General features: G+C 38.7%; 1 protein-coding gene across 3 annotated transcripts in view; it reads left to right on the forward strand.

The window, feature by feature from the left end:
* The window catches only part of CDH13 (cadherin 13), a 510139-nt gene that overhangs the window by 396383 nt on the left and 97705 nt on the right, over positions 1-16051 (forward strand). For all 3 annotated transcript variants that reach the window (XM_031051836.2, XM_031051835.2, XM_031051834.2), the window contains one exon: positions 5057-5197. In XM_031051836.2, coding sequence (XP_030907696.1) covers positions 5057-5197 — 141 coding nt within the window. The remainder of the gene's footprint in view (positions 1-5056; positions 5198-16051) is intronic.

A 16051-nucleotide genomic window follows, 5' to 3' on the forward strand; every position in this document is an offset into this window, starting at 1 on the left:
TTAAAAGCAGCTCCTAAAGGAGAAATTTAGTCTTCTTTTGGATTCCAGATATACCTATGAACTATATATCTCCTAAGGGTAGTAAATAGGTATTGATTTTCTTCATAACAGACTTACATTATTGCGCTGATTAAACTTTAGACCTTCCGTTGTGATATAAAAAAATGAAAATGGGTAACCAAAAGAGGATTTACATTACAAAATTGTTTGGGCTTTTGTATCCATCAAACTGTAATTCAAGCTCTGAATTTAAAGCTTCTGTGTATATTACACTTTTTATACTGCAACAATTAGCATGTAAAATACATGCTGATATTACAATTATAAAAGCGTTATGTCTGTTAGAACTGCTAATAGTCATGTTGCTTCATTTTTTTTTGTTCTATATTTGTTAAAATCCTGAAAGCGTAGTCTACAACAATGGTAGATTCAATGTTGATATTGCTGCTCAACAAGAACATTGATTATGTCTTAATACGAGATATTCAGTACATAATATATGCGTTATCATCTTTAATGAACACAAGCATTTATTTAGCATCAACTGAAATTATTCAAATCCTAAGAATTTTTTTGTCTGGCTAGTATTATGAAGGCATTAGTAAAAGCTATGATATGATAGAACACTACTGATATACTATTATGCATGCATACATAGTTTATAAAAAGAATTGCAAATAGCAGTGTTTCATTATTGCAGAAAATACTAATATCCACAAAAATAGTAGACCCCCTTCTCTACTGGCAATAAGTATTAAAATAACCTAAAAAGATACTTCAAATCCTTACAAGAGTTTTGAATATTCTATGTGGTGTTTGCTTCCCACCCACTGTTTACTGTTTACTTTGATTTTAGCAACAGAGTACTTAATGTAAAGTTGGGAATTCCTGTTCTCCCCAGTTGGTTTTAGATGAATCACTGAAGTATCGAATGAAGGCTTGGGTGTGCTGATACCTATGGATGTACAAATGGAATGGCACATCCATTGTTTTTCTGGATGTGCAATTCGCAGGCGTGTTACAGTAACTGAAGAGCAGTGGATGAAGTTGTAGCTGTAGGCATTTCATGGGGTTCACCCAGCCAGGAAGAAACACTGGAGAGATTGTTTCTGAGTCCATCATCATCTGGTTTAATTCAGCACTACCTGAAAGTAGCCGCTTTGTTTGTTCCACCTGTGTGTAGCTGCACTGAACTGTTTATTTCCCTCTGTTGTGATTAGATCCTGCTGGCTTTGTCAGGAATCTGAAAAAGTGCCTTTTTGGCTTCTCATTGCTTTGCTAGTGCTGAACCAGTTATGTCAAGGCAGCAGGGGAGAGAAATCTGATCAGAATGCTAACACTGGTGAGAATGGCAGTGGGAAGACCTTCAAGGGAAACACTTAGGGCACAGCTCACCTCCTTGGCAAACCAAACAATTTGCCAGTGTCACCCCTGCAGTGGCTAAATGACTGGAGCGAAAATTTATGGAGACAGGAATGGTTCTCCTGCTGTAATTATACAAACCCTCTCAACAGTGTTTCACTCCACAAAGTCACAGTTGATAAATAATAAGCCACAGAAGCAGTGACTTAATCTTCATTTATTAAAATCATCTATTATCCATTTTATGTTGAGGGTTGTTGCAGGTTTATGTTGCTAGAATCTCACTATCCAAATGGAAGTAATCAGATTGGTTTTGCAAGAGGTGCTAGGTCACTGCTTTGAGAAGCAGGAGGCCTGGGTTTAGTGACAGGCAACATCATGGTGGGATGACAATCAGAGCAATTGTGGCATCCCAAAATGCTACTGGGAGTGAGTTCTGCTCAATATATACATGTGTACATATTTATACATATGTGTATATATGCATATATATTTTATACATATCCCTTACCTACACAGTGTATCAGGGATGGAGAAGATGAAGGAAAGATGCTTTTCTTCTCCACTGCCCTCTCCAGGAGCACTCATTTCTCACAAGATGGGACCAAGTGCTCCCCTTTTATCCCAGGTACTGGAGTAAAGGTCCTGAGCCTAGTGAAGAGAGAAAAGCCAGGGAGCTGCTGTGGCAGCTTGCACTTCAGCCCCAGCCTTGGGGATGCCCCAGCACAGACCCGGGCCCTTCACATTACCATCAGCTGAGAAATGGTTAGCAAGGGCACAGGGGACCATGCTCTATCCACAGATCTCCACTCTCATGCCCCAGGATTTACCAGTAGTGTGATAAATGACACAGATCCAAATTGCTGCTAGTGCCTGAATTAACTGGGCTGATGTATGAGAAATGCTAAAAAACCTGCGCAATTTCCTAGTGTAAATAGATGGGAACACGCCTTTGCTCCGGGTTTGGATCTGTTAGGAGCTGCTTTCTCTAACAAAGCAAATATTTGGTGACAGAACTAGACATAGAAAGTGTTGCTTCACAGGAAAGTGTGAAGTATTCATAATGATATGAAATACTACTCAAAATTCAATGTTTTTCACATTCTGTTGTGAGCTTAAACATTAGATTCCTGTCACAGAGATTTCTGCTGCAGTAGACAATTTCTAGCATAAATGGACCTGCTTTCAATAGAAAATTGGACAGTTTTTAAAGGAAAAAAGGCCAATTTGTGAATAAAAATGGGCTTCATTCTGAGCAAAGAGGCTTATAAACATGAAATGATAAATGGCTTTGCAAGTTTTCCATACAATAATAACAACTTCTTAATCAAAATAATGAAAAAGCTGCTCCTAGGGGAGGGGGGAAAAGCTCCATTCAGGTTTTAATACACTGAATGCATTTTAGAAAATAAATGTATAAAAACTGTAAATTTTGTTCTACTCTGTCATCTGAATTTGTGTCTGAGGCATGTCAGTAATATTTCTTTGTGTATATTTATGATGTTATAAATCAGAATCCTGTTTGTGATTTGCTTCCTTCTGAGATTAATTTCGTAGAATAATGTTGTAAAACTTAAGAAAATCCATTTCTTAGGATCCCCTACGTGGCAATGGCATCTGATTTTCTAGTAGTCCGTGTTTTTAGAACTAAGTATATCTTCTGGCTTGACTCGTGGACTATACATGCAAATAAATAACTTTCTAATATGTGATCTGATGAACACGTGACATGGTTCTCTCCTGGCCTAAAAACGATTCAGGATCCAAGCCCTAAAGAATTGGGATCTCTTTATTACATGTGCTCCTTTGGACCTGTTCAAGCGAGTCCCGAGTAAAGCCACAAAAATGCTCAGTGGGCTGAAGTACCTCTCCTATAAGAAAAGGCTGAGAGAGCTGGGGGCTGTTCAGCTTGGAGGAGGTTCTAGAAAGACTTATTGTGGCCTTTCAGTACTTGGAAGAGACTTTAGATGGGGACAGACTTTTTAATAGAGCCTCTTGTGATTAGACAGAGAGTAATGGTTTTCAACTAAAAAAAGGGTAGGTTCAGACTAGGTATAAGGAGGAAATTTTTTATGAGAGTGGTGAGATAGTGGAACAGATTGCCCAGAGAGTTGGTAGATAACTCATCCCAGGGAACAAGGTCAAGTTGGATGGACCTCTCTGAACAACTTAATATAGTTGAAGATGTCCCTGCTCATTGCAGGGCAGGGTCAGCTAGATGACGTTTAAAAGGTTCCTTCCAACCCAAACCATTCTATGTTCTCTGCTATGGGATAAGCCCTACTTCAGCTTCCTTAATTCTGCTTCATCTATGGGTGGTAGACAGAGATCACTGTGCTGCTATATGGAGTTTCACACAAGTTTTCTCACTGCATATTAATTCTCTGGAAAAGCATTAGATAAAGGACAGAGAATGTGTGATATCTAAGATGTGTGACCTTGGTTCTTATAAACACAGTTAGCTGCTAGAGCTGGTCTGAAGTTCAATTAGCCCTCTAGCAGTGGTGCGTAACCACCCTTTCAGGCATCACTATGTTGCTTTGCCCCTGTGATCCAGGCTTTATTTTTCAGGGCTTGAAAAAACATTCCTGAACACACCTGACATTCTTACCATATAGTTTTAAAGGTGTCTGCAGCACTGTCTCATCTGTGTCCTCCACTGATGATGCACCACATATGACCTTTGGGCGTAGTTCCTTACAAGGCAGCCATACAAATGGCAACAATATTCATTTTGATTAAGTGCCCAGTCTTGTCTCCAGTGAAATCCATGTCAAAATTCTCTGAGTTCCATGGGAGTCGGTTCTGATTCTGATCACATCTCACTTTGATGGGATGTATTACTATCCCCTTGTCCAGCTTGCAAACAGATGTGCTTTCATGCCTGATGCAAGAGGTGAATAAGAAATACTGTCACATTCCCTTTGCAGAACAGTAGCCACAATTGTTTTTTTCCAAGTTATAGGTGTTTTTCAATGGAGGGAAATTAAGTATGGCTTTTACAATGGACCTGTGCTGTCTGGTTCTGCATTAGGTAGGCAGTTAGATAAGTAACCATGCCATAGGAATTGGATATTGTAGATGTAAATCATTGATTTTATTATACACATTTGCTTTGTGCAATAACAGGCAGTCTACCCATTTTAGAAACTGCTTTCTTGTTTCTTACAGTGAAGCAAACTTAGATTACCATTCTAAATGCTAATAAACAGAATTAATGTTATTTAATAAAATAAAGTGAATTTATATGTAGATTGTGACATTAGTATTTAACTTTATACTTATAATAACACTGAAGAAGCAAGCTGCTAAATATTGGTGCACTGAAGTGTAAGTTTACTCTTTGAGCACAGGTATATATTAATTTCTTTCCTCTTTCATAATCTCCTTAAATAACAGGATAGATTATGTACTGTTTACCAGTATTATAATATTCCTTCATACTGTATTCCAATTAAGATTTCCATTGTAGAAGCTGAAGTCCATAGAAAGCTGTGTTTCTGATATGGTAACACTGTGTTAGCCATGATCTTTTCTATGCTATGTTTTAGCATGTAAAATTAAGTTTTAGGATATTCATTTATTATTTTAATGTGAATTAAAAGTAGATTGCAATCTGTTGTGGGTTGGGTTTTTTAACCTTTCTTTTTCTGTTTTTGTCTGTTTGGTTGGTTTGGTTTGCTTTTTTTTTCAGACAATGGAAACTCCACAATATGAGCTAGTTATTGAAGCTAAGGATTTGGGTGGCCATGATGTGGGACTATCTGGTACAGCAACTGCCACTATTGTTATTGATGACAAAAATGATCACGCACCAGAATTTACCAAGAAGGAGGTAAGAGTTTGCAAAATGGTGTATGTAATTGTAATTGGTTTATTTCTAAATATAAAACTATTCCTTAACGGAAGAGAATACTTAAAGACACCTTTTTAGCTCAATGTGACAGACTTTCCTGGAGCTGCTCTTTTCTTTTTTTACATTAATAAATTTCAAAACTCCCTCTTGCCTACATTCCAGCTTAAGGCTTTTGATGGTCAGGAACATGGTTGAAAGCAAAAAGTTTTGTCCTGGATTTAGTGCTTCACCTGTGAGACAGCTAGTCTTGTCAGTTCTGTAATGAAACTCTAGTCCTAAAAGCTCTACATTTAACCTACTGGTGGAATTTGCAAGGAAAGTTTTTTCCCCTGCAAGTTGTATTCCACTGAAAATGCTGAAAAGTCTGTAAAAAAAAAACAAAAAAAAAACCACCTTAAACCCAACCCAAAATATATTCACTGCCTGCAGGAGAGCATAATGGTGCTACAGCAACGTTTCTGGTTTCAGGCAAAGTGTCTACCAAATTTCCTGCCCTTCTCACACTGATCTCTTCCTTCTCCTACATTTATTATTAATCTGATTTTTTTAATTGTTTCTTTTTGCCTCTGGTATCTGGAGAGGGTGAGGCAGTGTCAAAAGTTTTACCTAGTAACAGCCAGTTTGGATTTTGCTGTAGAAGTTTTCTGAGGCTCTGCAAATTTTAAAGAATATTCCCAAAAAATGAGAAGTAAGCTTGGGGGATGCTGACTTTAGGGTAGTTGTAGAAGAAGAAAAGGAAAGCCTATTGCTATAGAAATCTTGAGCTTCTCCTTAAGGTATGTTTTTACCTTGTTTAATTTTTCTTTTCTAGCCTAATTTTAGCAATTTGACAACAGATAGCTTTGTAACAAATTACTGCAATTTTACTTCAAAAATTATTTATTTTATAAATGCGAAGTGGATAACCAGATTAAAAAAAAAGGTTATATAAGTGTTTGGGGGGCTTTTTTTTTTTTTATTCTTGTTTTGTTTGTTTGTTTTGGATTTTTTTGTTTAGAAAAAAAGAAGAAGTAACAAGAAACCATGACAATTTTTGCCTACAGGAATATAACAGTATGTTCTGCTTGACTTCATAGTTTGGTAATTTTGGCAAGTATGCTAAAAAACTTGTGGGCCTGCCTAAACAGTATCTATTTCTGTGGAAATTCAGACCGTAAAAGGTACTCTGTACCCTTGAAAGTCTGGTGGCCTCAGTATAGAAATAAAATAGCAGGTGTGAAGAGATAGCATTATGTTGCTTTCTTGCACTTTATATCACATGCAAATTTTCCCATAGAGACATCTTTTTCTTTTTTTTTTTTTAATGCATCGTGATATGTTTTTGAACTTTTCACTATTTAGAGATGTTAATGACCTCAGAAATCTTCCCTCTGCTTTGCTAAGGGATATTCTTACTCCATGAATAAGGCAGGAAAAATCTGTCTTTAGACATATGGTGCCAAGCCCCTTTAGAAACATATGTTCTATTTAAAATAAGAAGTGTAAGAGGAGGAAGACTGTCTATTAATAGAGTTAATAACACTTTATTTGGCTTACTGCTTTATGTATTTAGCTGTGTTAAAAACCAGTTGTATACCACATGATGCAATGCTTCTGAACAAGACTTGAAAGAGAAAAACATATTCTACAAGATAACTTTTGAAGTAGAAAGCTCAAATTCATTAATTCTGAAGGTTTCATTTCAGAATGCAACTTTTTTTATTTAGTTTGGGATTGGTTGCTTTAGGATTGGGTTCTTGTGGTATGGACACATTTTTCCAGCTGTCTTTCTTCTATTTAAAGATACTTTTTCTCAACACATTTTTGCCTTTTATGAAACAAAAGTTTATTTACTGACCTATGTTTTCTTCTGACAGCACAATTTCCACCTAAAATAACTCTGCCTTTATTTGTCATATAGTGTTGATGAAGCTTAATCAAGCCAAGTTTTCAATGTCTTCCCTTCCTCTGTAAAGGCAGGGGTTAAATACATTCCTGACCTGACACAGTGAAAGCCAGTGAAGTTATGAAAGCTGGATGTGCTCAATAGACAGGGCAATGTATGTGTACAAGATTGGGTGCCCCAGACTGTTCACTAAATGGTGTCTTGTAGAATGCAGAATGCATTTCTATATGTTTCTTAGTAAACACATGTATTATTTAAATAATGTAAACATAAAGGCACGAGTTTAATGATTTTTTTCATAGCTTTTTCCAAAATTGAAATTTTTTGCATATTTATTTCCAAGAAGTCTTGTATATGTTAGCAGATAATTCTTTGGTTTCTCAGTGGAAGGCAATCTCAGCCATGCATGAACATGGTTCTGTCCGCTGAAGATGAGTTTTACTTTTTGCCACTTGACCAATCTCTTCTTTTTTTTTGGTCCAGAAACAAGCTTATGGATCTACCCCTAAGCAATGATACATTTCTGTGCACTTCCATTTACTATAATTTTCTCCTGGGAGGTCAGGCCCTTGCACACCTATTAAAAATATTCATAGAATCATAGGATCATAGAATTGTTAGGGTTAGAAAGGACCTTAAGATCGTCTAGTTCCAACCCCCCTGCCATGGGCAGGAACACCTCAAACTAAACCATATCACCCAAGGCTTCATCCAACCTGGTCTTGAACACTGCCAGGGATGGAGCATTCACAACCTCCCTGGGCAACCCATTCCAGCACCTCACCACCCTAAGAGTAAAGAATTTCTTCCTTATATCCAATCTAAACCTCTGCTGTTTAAGTTTTAACCCGTTACCCCTTGTCCTATCACTACAGTCCCAGCATCCCTATAGGCCCCCTTCAGACACTGGAAGGCTGCTATGAGGTCTCCACGCAGCCTTCTCTTCTCCAGGCTGAACAGACACAACTTTCTCAGCCTGTCTTCATATGGGAGGTGCGTCAGCCCCTGATCATCCTCGTGGCCTCCTCTGGACTTGTTTCAACAGTTCCATGTCGTTTTTATATTGAGCACACCAGAACTGCACACAATACTCCAAGTGAGGTCTCACGAGAGCAGAGTAGAGGGGCAGGATCACCTCCTTGGACCTGCTGGTCACACTCCTTTTGATGCAGCCCAGGATACGGTTGCTTTCTGGGATGCAAGCGCACACTGAAGTTGGCTCATGTTCATTTTCTCATCGACCAACACCCCCAAGTCCTTCTCCATAGGGCTCCTCTGAATTTCCTTTTTGCCCAACCTATAGCTGTGCCTGGGATTGCTCCAACCCAGGTGCAGGACCTTGCACTTGGCATGGTTAAACTCACAAGCTTGTTAAGGTCCCTCTGAATGGCATTCCTTCCCTCAAGTGTAGCAACAGAATCACACGGCTTGATGTCATCGGCAAACTTGCTGAGGGCACACTCAATCCCACTGTCCATGTCAGCAACAAAGATGTTAAACAAGACTGGTCTCAGCCAACACCGATCCTTGAGGGACACCACTCGTTACTGGTCTCCAGCCGGACATTGAACCATTGACCACAACTCTTTGAGTTGTGTGTGGCCATCCAGCCAGTTCTTTATCCACCGACTGCTCCACCTATCAAATTGATGTCTCTCCAATTTAGAGACAAGGATGTCGTGTGGGACAGTGTGGAATGCTTTGCACAAGTCCAGGTAGATGATGACAGCTGCTCCACCCCTGTCCATCATCTTTGTAGCCCCATCATAGAACGCCACCAAATTGGTCAGGCAGGATTTCCCCCTAGTAAAGCCATGCTGGCTATCACCAAGCCCCTTGTTGTTTTTCATGTGTCTTAGCATGCCTTCCAGGAGATTCTGCTCCAAGATTTTGCCAGGCACAGAAGTGAGACTGACTGGTCTGTAATTCCCCGGGTCATCCATTTTCCCCTTCTTGAAAATGGGGGTTATATTTCCCTTTTTCCAGTCATCATGAACTTCACCTGACTGTCATGATTTTTCAAATATGATGGCCAGTGGCTTTGCGACTTAATTCGCCAGCTCCTTCAGGACACACGGATGGATTTCATCAGGGCCCATGGACTTGTGCACATTCAGGTTCTTAAGATGGTCTTGAACCAGATCCTCATGTACAGTGGGCCCAAGGTCTAGATTTTCACAGTCCCTGCGTCCACCTTGCAAGACTTGGGTGGTGCGGTCAGAGCCTTTGCCAGTGAAGACCGAGGCAAAGAAGCCATTCAGAACCTCAGCCTTCTCCAAGTCCTGTGTAGCCAGTTCTCTCGAACGTTTCCAGAGGGGGCCTACATTGTCCCTAGTCTGTTTTTTAGCCGCTACATACCTATAAAATCCCTTCCTATTATCTTTAACATCCCTAGCCAAGTTTAGCTCCAATTGGGCCCTAGCTTTCCTAACTTGGTCCCTAACTTCCCGGACAACATCCCTGTATTCACCCCAGGCCACCTGTCCTTGCTTCCACCTTTTATAAGCCTCTTTTTTCCTGTGAATTTTTCTCAGCAGCTCCTTATCCACCCAAGGAGGTCTCCTGGCCCTCCTGCTGCACTTCCTTCTAGTCAGGATGCAACACTCCTGAGCTTGTAGCAGGTGATCCTTGAATATCAACCAAGAGTCTTGGGCACCCCTGCCTTCTAGGGCTATATCCCATGGAACCTTGCTAAGCAGGTTCCTGAAGAGTCCAAAGTCTGCTAATGGTATTCATTAATGGCTATTAATGGTAATTAATTACTATTAATGGCATTAATGGTAATTCATTAATGGCTTTATTTGATGTTTTCAGAGAGGTCTAAATGTTCCTTTGTTGCTGTATGCAGTTTTTCAATAGCTTCAACTACCTCGTTGGAAAAGGGGGCACTTACCTAGTGAACCTATTTTTCCATCTGCTATTTTTTAACCTGTACTCCACACCCATGTCATTCCGATGCAGTTATGGCCTTCGTGCTTAGGGAAAAATTTGTTGATGGTGTGTCAGAGCATAATCACAGAAGAAGCTGAGCAACCTGGCTGTGATCCAACAAAGCACTTCCATTAACTTCAGAGAAATAGTTTAAGCCCTTGAGGGTATAAGTACCTGTCAAGTACTTTGATGGGTTAATGTATGAGACATTGCTTTATGGGATTCAGCCCAGTAAACTATTTTGTTCCTATCCCATCATGCTACACACTTTTGACTTGTTCTATTTCATGTATATATAGAACCACAGAATCATAGAGTAGTTAAAGTTGGAAAGGACCTTAAGATCATCTAGTTCCAGCCTTTCCTTCCTGTTCATAATAGGCTCTGAACAGAGCAAAAATCAATTCAGACATGCAAACAGTAAGCTGTTCCCTCTGGGAGTTTAAATAATTTAATCTCTAATGCCTAAAAGAGCAATGTTTTAAAAGCTCCTCCAAAAATCACAGGTAACAAGGTCTACCTTTTAAAAGGTCACAGTAGCTGGGATATTGTGCCAAATTTAAATTATAAAGAATGAAAATAGAGATACTTGTAAAGTTAGTGACCTCTTTAAAATTTACAACCTTATTTCTAGAATAGAAAAGAGTTTTTAAATTAATTTTGTGAATTATTACTGAATACAGCATGTATATTGTATCACAAAGAGCAACTTGGCATTTCCTTTCCAGCAAGTTAAAGCCTTAGGTTCAGCTTTCTTTCAGCAGCAAGGGATTACTCATGTGCAAGTAATAAATGAAGCAAAGTAATGAATAGGAATTGATCATTCTAGAAAATCTGATACCTGGTTTGTGTACTGCAGGATATTTAAATTGTGTAGAAATGAGTTAGAGTGAGTGAATGTTATTGGGCAAAGTATTGTTTTTATACCTAGCACGTTAACAAACATGAGAATTACTTTCTAATGTCATTTTAACTATTGGTGATTGACCATGGCAGTGTAGTATGACTGTAAAACAGTCATTTTAGTCTACATTTAATAGACTGTTTTAACTATATAGTTGTTATTACATAGTGGTTATCATGGTTGAAGTAACCACAGTTACTTCACTTTCACTACAGTGACACTATAGTTGAAGTGTGATGAAAAATTAACTGTATCATCTGCTGAAAGCCACAGGCTGGCAAATCCTTCTCTTGTATCTGTTCCTGTAATCATGGTTCTGCCTAGACCTTCCCTAAAACGTAGTGGAGGAAAAAAAACATCATTTCGGTATAACAATGGTATGGATTTGACCCATTCCTGTCTACCTTTCCTCCTTTAAAAAAAGCAGTCCAACAATTCCTTCTTCTGGTCTTACATCATTCCTGAATGTACATGCTCAAAACTGGGAGTCCACTGAGTATATTTGTCTTCTGGCTTCTGTCCTGTTTTTTTAAAGTATCTGTTCCCAAGGAAGAAGCTTTCATTGTTGCTCTATAGTAATACATTCTTTTCCCTTGATAACATATATATTGTCTTTCCTTAATAAATGATTTCAGACACTTGAGAGAAGAATGCAATGATGTGACTTAAGGGGATGATTTCTCTACAGTCCCCCTAGCTCTCCCATCTGTTCTTCATCACAGATTTGGGGACAGCAATACATCCCTAAAAGTAGTGGAACACTGAAAAGTAGTAGGACTTGTCAGAGTGCTTCCAGTTGCACTTAAGAAAGAGGGCCTTCTTTGGGCCAATTCCAGTGTCACCTTCAATGTCATCCATTTCTGGAACAAAGCAATGTAAAATAGAAAGATTTTTTCACATCAGGGAGAGTAAGTTTTGGGAAAATATTTTTCCTAATTTAGATTTATTTACATATGTGTTCTTAGAAATTAATTTTCCAGTTAGACAAGGAAGCTTGCCTCCTGTGAACAGAAAAAAAACATCAGCAGAGTGAAATCTGAGCTATACTAGTGCTGCAAGTCTTAAGTCTAAAGTATTATTTCCTCACATTTTGAATGCCTCCTGTTAAATGGTTTATAAAAGAGTAATAAATGACTAATGTATACTTTAAAAAACGATTCATCAATTCCTATAGAGACCTGTAAGTGAATAGGTTGCTTGTCATCATGATTTATGATGGCTTCCAGCACTATCTTCTGATCCAGTTATGTCACCCTCTGGGGTAAGACAGCCCCTGGAGTACAATATGTATCTCCGTCTGCTCATGGTTCAAAGAGGATATGAGACTTTCAGAGTACCATCTGGAGAGATTTATTTTGCAGCTCAGTTTGTGGAGAAACATGCTTGTAGCTTTGAGAGTCCCTGTTTTGATTCTTGGCATTGGCTAAATCATGATGAGGAACAAGTACTCATATAAAGCGCTTTTAAGGTTCCTCCAGGCCACCTTTGCCTTAATTCTTTTACAAAAAGGTCTCTCTCAGATATTATATTGTTTTTCCCATGCTAGACATACCTTACCAACCAGACCAGACCTGTCCATTCAGTTTTCACATTTAAAAGCAAGAAACCACACCTTCCTTTCAGTGATCTGAACAGCAGCCCTGGTCCTTTTTATCTTGTCTTTCAGTGAAAATGTTTCCCTTTGGGACTCCTATTTAACTTTATTCCTTTCTCTGTGGGTCTTGCCAGTGAGCAGGACCCTATCTTTGGACATTAATTCTGTTAATGGCTTATGATTCTCCTTCTTTAGACCCTTATATCTGATCTGGGGGAATCACTAGGGAGGATCATATTGTGCTAAACTGAGCAAAGAGTGCTGTCCTTCAACTAACACACAGTTCAGGATCATGGCCGAGAGACCATGATCCTGATTCATTTCCCTGCTGGGAGGGAAGTTACTGAGTCATCCAGACTGAATAGAGGCAAAGACAGGAGCTGCCAGTGTCACTCAGCAAGGTGCTGAGAACAAGCTGAGCTGGCTTTATCCTATTTCATGTACCATTCTCTCATGCTGGATATTAGAAGGCCAGATGACTGAGCTGGGGTACTTGAGCAGCAATCAGCAGATCTGAATAGATGAGAAGAAGCCATTGCCAGGTTAACAGTTAAGAAACAGAGCTGTACTATGGCCTAAATGTTATGGGAGCCACTCTTAAATTCTAACAACCTGTTCAAATCAGAGCAAAGTGTCTCCAGTACTACTTTTGTCATAAGAAAGAGTTTTGTGGCATGAATAAAACCATTGCAGCAAAATCACATGGACAAAATGCCCACTGGAATTTCCATTTGGCTCCCATTTTTTTTGACTGTGAGACAATTTACATGCAGAGAAAGCAGAATTCATACAGAAACTCAACAGAGCAGGGCAAAGCCTCTACAGATGCTAGTAAACTTTGGCAGCTTCAGGATGGCTGGGGATCATCAGAGATGAGCTCTTTGGCCTTCTTTGTTTTTTTCTAAACCTGTAAATACAGATGGGAAGGCTCCTAAAGCATATCTTAACCTTCAGAAGCCCCCTACACTAGATAAATATTTGCACTGACCTTTTCACTCAGCTTTACTTCCACTTTATACCCTTGCAGCAGTTCACTAACACACTTGACTTATCTGAAACTCCAGGTGCCCAAAAGCCTCTTGAAAACAAATGGAAGACATTAGCTGGTATATATTTTACACCTGAAAGGCAGAATTTAATTTCTTTGGTCATGGAAAATAATGGAAATGTGTTCAAGGATTAGAATTCCAAATGTGTCTGTTGTCTTAACCTAACTACTTTCAAGTAACTTGGAAAAATGCCCGTGATCAAGAAGAATGTTTGTCAATATTTCTGAATGATATTGTGGTGATACCAAGCTAAGGACATCTGGAAGACTTATTTAAACAATCTGGCTAATGAAATTACTTTTTTTGTTACGTTTTTTTCTTATTCAGTATTGCATGTCAGTTCTTATCAGAATTAGCTGGTTTGGGTTTTTTTGTGTAATGCTAAATGCTCATCATCACTCAGGATTGAATTACCAATGACCTTAAAAACAAGCACTTTGCTTTAGCATTACAAGTGGAAACAGAATAACTTTAGAGCAAGGAAAAAAAAACAAACATGCTTATTCTGTACACTGACTGAAATAAGAGGACTGTTCAGCAAAAAAACAGGGTTTGGAAGACCAGTGTTTCCTGTACTCATCCAGATTCGTACCGTATGCATGATAATTTGTATTCATGTGGCTTTCAGCAAGCTATCTGCATAACCAGTGTAAGCACTTTGTTCAAGAACTTTTGTAAAATATGTTTAACACTGAGTCCATCCACTTATCACATAATTAGAGCTGGATGCACTGCATAGCAGTAGGAAGCTGACTTCTACATTTATCTTTGCTTGTGAGGGGTGAGTTCATTGCTTTGTTTCTCTCCACCAAGGTCATGAAATACATGAAATTGTCGACTTAATCTCCAGATAAATACATTTCAGTGGTACATAAAACAACAGTGTGCCTGCTTTATAATCTGAAAGAAACACTTGTATAAGTAAAGGAAAAGTCCTATGAATAGAAACGATCACTCTAACAGTGCGAAACTGGGGAGGGGCATAAAGGCACTTCACTGTCTTTCTAGATCTGATCTTTTTCCCAGCATTCTTGTTCTCGAAGTCAGCTCACATAGTACACTTGTATTTTTGCTGGTCCTTTTCTATTTTCTGGTTTCCAGTGTCCCTTTCCTACCTTTTATTTAATCTCCTTGATTTGTTGTGACCAGCTGATCAGAGCAGTCCTGATGCAGACCTCTGTGTGAGTCCTTTTGTAACCCTTAGGTTATGCTTGGAAGGTCAGCAGCAAACCCAGTGGTAATAACAGCAATTCTCACTACAGCTGGTAAGTTCTCACCACAAAACCATTCCAATGCTAACTATCCTCTGAAGACTTCTTCCATCTGCTTCTGCTAACAGCAAATATCCAAAAACTGTGAGCAACAAAAAAGCCACAAAACCCCACAATTTATTTCTCTCTTCTACAAGAAATGAAGGTTAACATGCTTCCTCAATGTGGTCTATGAAGTGAAAACTTTACAATATATTAAGGTCAGAATTAAAAGCAAGCAATAGCAATAAGACTTTTGACTACTAGCACAAATACATGTGGGCAAGTAACTTGATAGCAGAAATTAAAGAGGAAGGAAGGAAAGCTCAAACAAAGGCTCCTGAGAGAAGCGTGAGCTAAACAATTTCCTTTTCCTCTAGAAATTTACTATTTCACTCTTTTCCAAGAGTAGTTTATAGCATGTTGTACTTCGTTAACTGTCCAAGGAGTTTCATTTTCAATGTTGAGTGCAGGCAGGTGACATGCAAACTTCAAAGAAACTTCATACAATTATTTTCAGGTCAAGATGTGACAGAATGCATCAGTCTCTTGTGTCAAATTACCTCATGGTTTCTGAATTGAGAGACCTCATTTGACTACTTAACATCCAGTTGAGTGAAATCCTAAAGTTCTGTGTAGAAACACTGTGGTTTCTGTGCAGGGTATTAATTGCAGAGTGGGTCCTAAATCATTGTTATTTCATTCAGCCTTAACAGTTTGTAAATTGGTGGGCAGGCACTGGGGAAGAGATGACCAGGAATTACTTCAGTGATGCAACCTGCATATATTTTCTGTGTCTTAAAGGGACTTTTATGTGCATAAAGGGTTACAGTTCCTCACATGTGGAATGTGGAATCTTAACAGAAACACCAAGAACTCTAAATCTCCTTGTCTGACACAGCACAGATAATTTGAGGAGTAATAAATAGAGGAACTGTTAGATGTGTAGCAAAGTATCACTAATCCCATGAGTTAAGAAACACACACTGTTAATATGCCACTAGCATCTGTAGGAGTTCTATTTTTAAAGTAGGATTAAAGAAGATAACACACTATAGATCTTCACATATTCAATTTGCTCCAGACAAAACCCTATTTAATAGCAATTATACAATATGTGTGAGCTGGTATCACGGTTGCAGTTTATATGAGCAGAAGGGATTTATAAGGCTGAAGTATATTCATACAAAAATAATAGTTATATGACGGCTTAGGTCATT

The sequence above is a fragment of the Melopsittacus undulatus genome, chromosome Z, assembly GCF_012275295.1.
Source record: "Melopsittacus undulatus isolate bMelUnd1 chromosome Z, bMelUnd1.mat.Z, whole genome shotgun sequence".
Classification (NCBI taxonomy): Eukaryota; Metazoa; Chordata; class Aves; order Psittaciformes; family Psittaculidae; genus Melopsittacus; species Melopsittacus undulatus.